The 3,334-nt window shown below is 36.4% G+C and overlaps 1 protein-coding gene across 1 annotated transcript; it reads right to left on the reverse strand.

The window, feature by feature from the left end:
• Positions 1-938: 938 nt before the first annotated feature.
• On the reverse strand, positions 939-3,024 carry LOC147293872 (CASP-like protein 5B3). Its single transcript, XM_086233014.1, has 3 exons — positions 2,512-3,024; positions 1,710-1,842; positions 939-1,598 (listed from the first exon to the last, which is right to left on the reverse strand). The coding sequence occupies exons 1-3, from the start codon at positions 2,640-2,642 to the stop codon at positions 1,404-1,406; spliced, it is 459 nt and encodes a 152-aa protein (XP_086089140.1). The 5' UTR covers positions 2,643-3,024; the 3' UTR covers positions 939-1,403.
• Positions 3,025-3,334: the final 310 nt, after the last annotated feature.

Below are 3,334 nucleotides of genomic sequence, written 5' to 3' on the forward strand. Positions count from 1 at the left end.
GTGACAGATAACAATGTCTTTACAGTGGTGACTGATGGGATATTAGGATTCTCTGACTTTCACCTGCCAGTGGGGCCCCAACCAACCACTAGACCAACAGCTCTGATTCCACTTACTTCTGTTGGTAACCATTTGTTGTTGTTGACATAATTCTATTGACACTTCTCTTGCTGTCACTTAACCCATAATCATATTGTCCATGAGTTTCGGAGCACACTTCTTTAAGAAATACACAAAGGTTGATTTTCTGCAGAGTGCAGACATATACATATGTAATAGGTATATACATTTATTATGTACATGTATATATACTTATGATGTGATACATACACTTATAACGTGAAAAGAAAAATAGACACCATAAGTATGTACAAATGTGACAAGAAATTTTTTTCCCACAAATATACCACTAAAATATTACAAACAACCAACAACATAAAGCAAAGTGTTTTGCTTAATATAAGCAAGATTAAACCAGACTTCTTTAAGAAAAATAGTTTAATATATAAAAAGACACGCCTTTTCCAGCGAGGCATTGGTTCCTGCAGATTCATATATAAAATAGCATGTTTCCAGTGGGATTCGCCCAAAGGAGCATCAAGAAGACACATGAGGGCCACTGAACGCAGATGGCAATGTGCTTATTATTGCAACTTGCTATTTTGAAACTAAAGAAACCCCATACCTCTGATTAGATACTCTGCCAATCTAGAATAATGCTCCATATACAAGTTTATGTACACAAAAGGATTGATTTTGCATTAGAAATTTACAGATGTAGTAGCAAGATGTCACACCAATAATACATATATAATTTTGGCTTCTTTTTTTTTTTTATATGATTTGTGTATACTAAATCATTGCTAGCTAATTTATAGTGGAAGACTAGAAGGAAAAAGCATACAATTTCATACAATCTCTCTCTCTCTCTCTCTCTCTCTCTCTCTCTCTCTCTCTCCAGTTAATAATATTACAAAAGCACAGTAGCCCACCAACTCAGTCAGTTGGCAGTAAGGACTCATAGCCACCCAAATTATAGAAAGCACTTTGCTTGGAGTTTGAGCTTCTGTGGCCACTAACCAATTGGTATAATCATCATCAATGTGGATAAATTCGACAGAAATGATAAGTAGTTCTTTTTTCTCATTAATAAACTCTGCAAGTACATGTATCCAGTTTCTAATTCCATTTTATACAACTGTTTCCCAAATCTAATCCCACCACCCCAGTGGAAAAATAATTCAGATAAGGTAATGAGAGTAATTTTTGGGTACTGTCTATCATGTTTGCTTCCTTTCTTATTGACATTGCAATTTTTTTTTCTACAAAAAATGAAATATCTATGACAGAGAAGGGCCACAATGAGATGTAACAAATCCAAATGGCCTATACAAACAAGCGGTCTAACCTGCTGCCAATAGCCAGAGCATTATTAGAGAAGAAATTGCAATTGTTACCCAGCTCAGGTATGCTAAAGCAACTGACATCTGGTACTTTTGACATTCCTCTCCAAAATTGCAGTGACTTAAGTCACTGAAGTACAACACAGTTATGCCAGCTGAGGCAGAAGCTGCTGCAAGAGACAGTGTTGCTGTAACCTATTGGTAATAAATTGGGGAAAAAAAAAGTAAGCTGTTAAATGACAAGCACTATGAACACAGAAGATTTCATGTGACAATTAAGAAAGTTCAAGATTTATAGAGGCTGACCCAGTCTCCAACTACAAAGAGGCTAACCAATACAGGATTGTGGAGGACCTTCTTTTTCACCAAGGAATATGCATCAAACAATGCCAGCACAAAACTCCAGATGACTTGCAGACCCATTGAAGCAATCAGGTAGCTGCAAAATGAGCATTGTCTTGAACTAAGGACTTTTTTTTTTTTTTTTTCAGGACAATAAATGGCATGTGGTGTATTATAACTGGAAGAAATTACAATGCAGTAAAGTGGTAGTGAATCAATTTTATGGAATTACAAAGTCATCACTCATCACTGCTTAAATCTATCCACCAAAAGATGCAGAAATATACAACTAGGTAGAGATAACTAAATAATATTGTCCTCATCCATTAGCTAATGGAATCAAGTTATGCAAAATTGAGCTGCTAATTATAACATTTCAAGAATGATATCTTTGCTGTTGCACAATGAGTCCAAATGGACCATCTATGTTCTAAACAAACAAGGCCAATAAAGAGCACTGCCCGGAACAAAATTTGGCACTTTCCAAGTTCTAATGACTAATGCTAAAATCTAAATGAATTGTCAAGTCATGTTTAGGAAATCTAAACCATAAAATCAGTCATTGTCAGTCAGTCAAAATTCAAAAAACCTCTCAAAAACGTTACAAACCAATCCAACCAAATTTCACCTTCATGCAGAGGAATGAATCATATCTCTTTTAATCACTTTCATTCAAATCCTCTATAAAAACTACAGGCTAGCCCATCTTCCTAATCTAGTAATTAAAATTGAATAAGAAATCACTGGGGTGGAAAGGAAGCAATACCAGAAAGCTGTGAAATTGAAGAAGCTGGTAGTAGTGGCCATGGAAGCAATAGACCCAGCTGCAAAGACGCATTGTGAAATCCTGAGAAGAAGCCCAATCAAAGTCCCAGGCGCCCCAGGAAAATCCTTCATTTCTCTTTCTTTTTCTCTCTCAAAATTCAAGAAAGTGTCAGATTCTTAATGGGTCTGAGAAAAAACCCATCTTCCCAGATCATAAAAACTAATACCACATCACATCAACCAGAAACTAATGAGAAAAAAGCTCTCTAACCCACCATTCCTTTCAGAATAGCATTCAAGAAGAGTACACAGAAGACCAAAAAATCTGATACCCAGAAGAGAAATGGTGGTAAATTACAACTGGGAAATTTGATTATTGTGAAAAAAATAAGAACTTGGACTACAAAGCAGAGAGAGAAGACAGAGAGAGAGAGTTAAATTAAATAAATTATTAAGACAAACAGAACAGCTAAACCAAACTGGGATTCTCATTTCTCAAACTCAACCAACATGCCTACAGTCAAATAGCGTGGTCATGCTCCACGGTCTCCAGACTCTCCACCCGCAAGTGCAACAGGAATAATTAAATTGATTGCTTCCTCTCTACGCGCCATCTTGGCACGTGTGTCCAGTCGCCGCATGGTTTCGAATTTGCGACTTGCGAGCACGTAGTCATCGACCCAACCCGCCGAATTAAACAGTCAACGGACCAGCAATATGAGCCCATTAGCTTACTTCCAGTTCGAGACTATTTTCATAATTTATAATTTTCATTTTTTAAAAGAAATTTAGTATATTATCAGAAATTCGTCTTCTATCCATAT

The sequence above is a fragment of the Dryas octopetala genome, chromosome 2 (assembly GCF_963921425.1).
Source record: "Dryas octopetala chromosome 2, drDryOcto1.1, whole genome shotgun sequence".
In the NCBI taxonomy this organism is placed as follows: Eukaryota; Viridiplantae; Streptophyta; class Magnoliopsida; order Rosales; family Rosaceae; genus Dryas; species Dryas octopetala.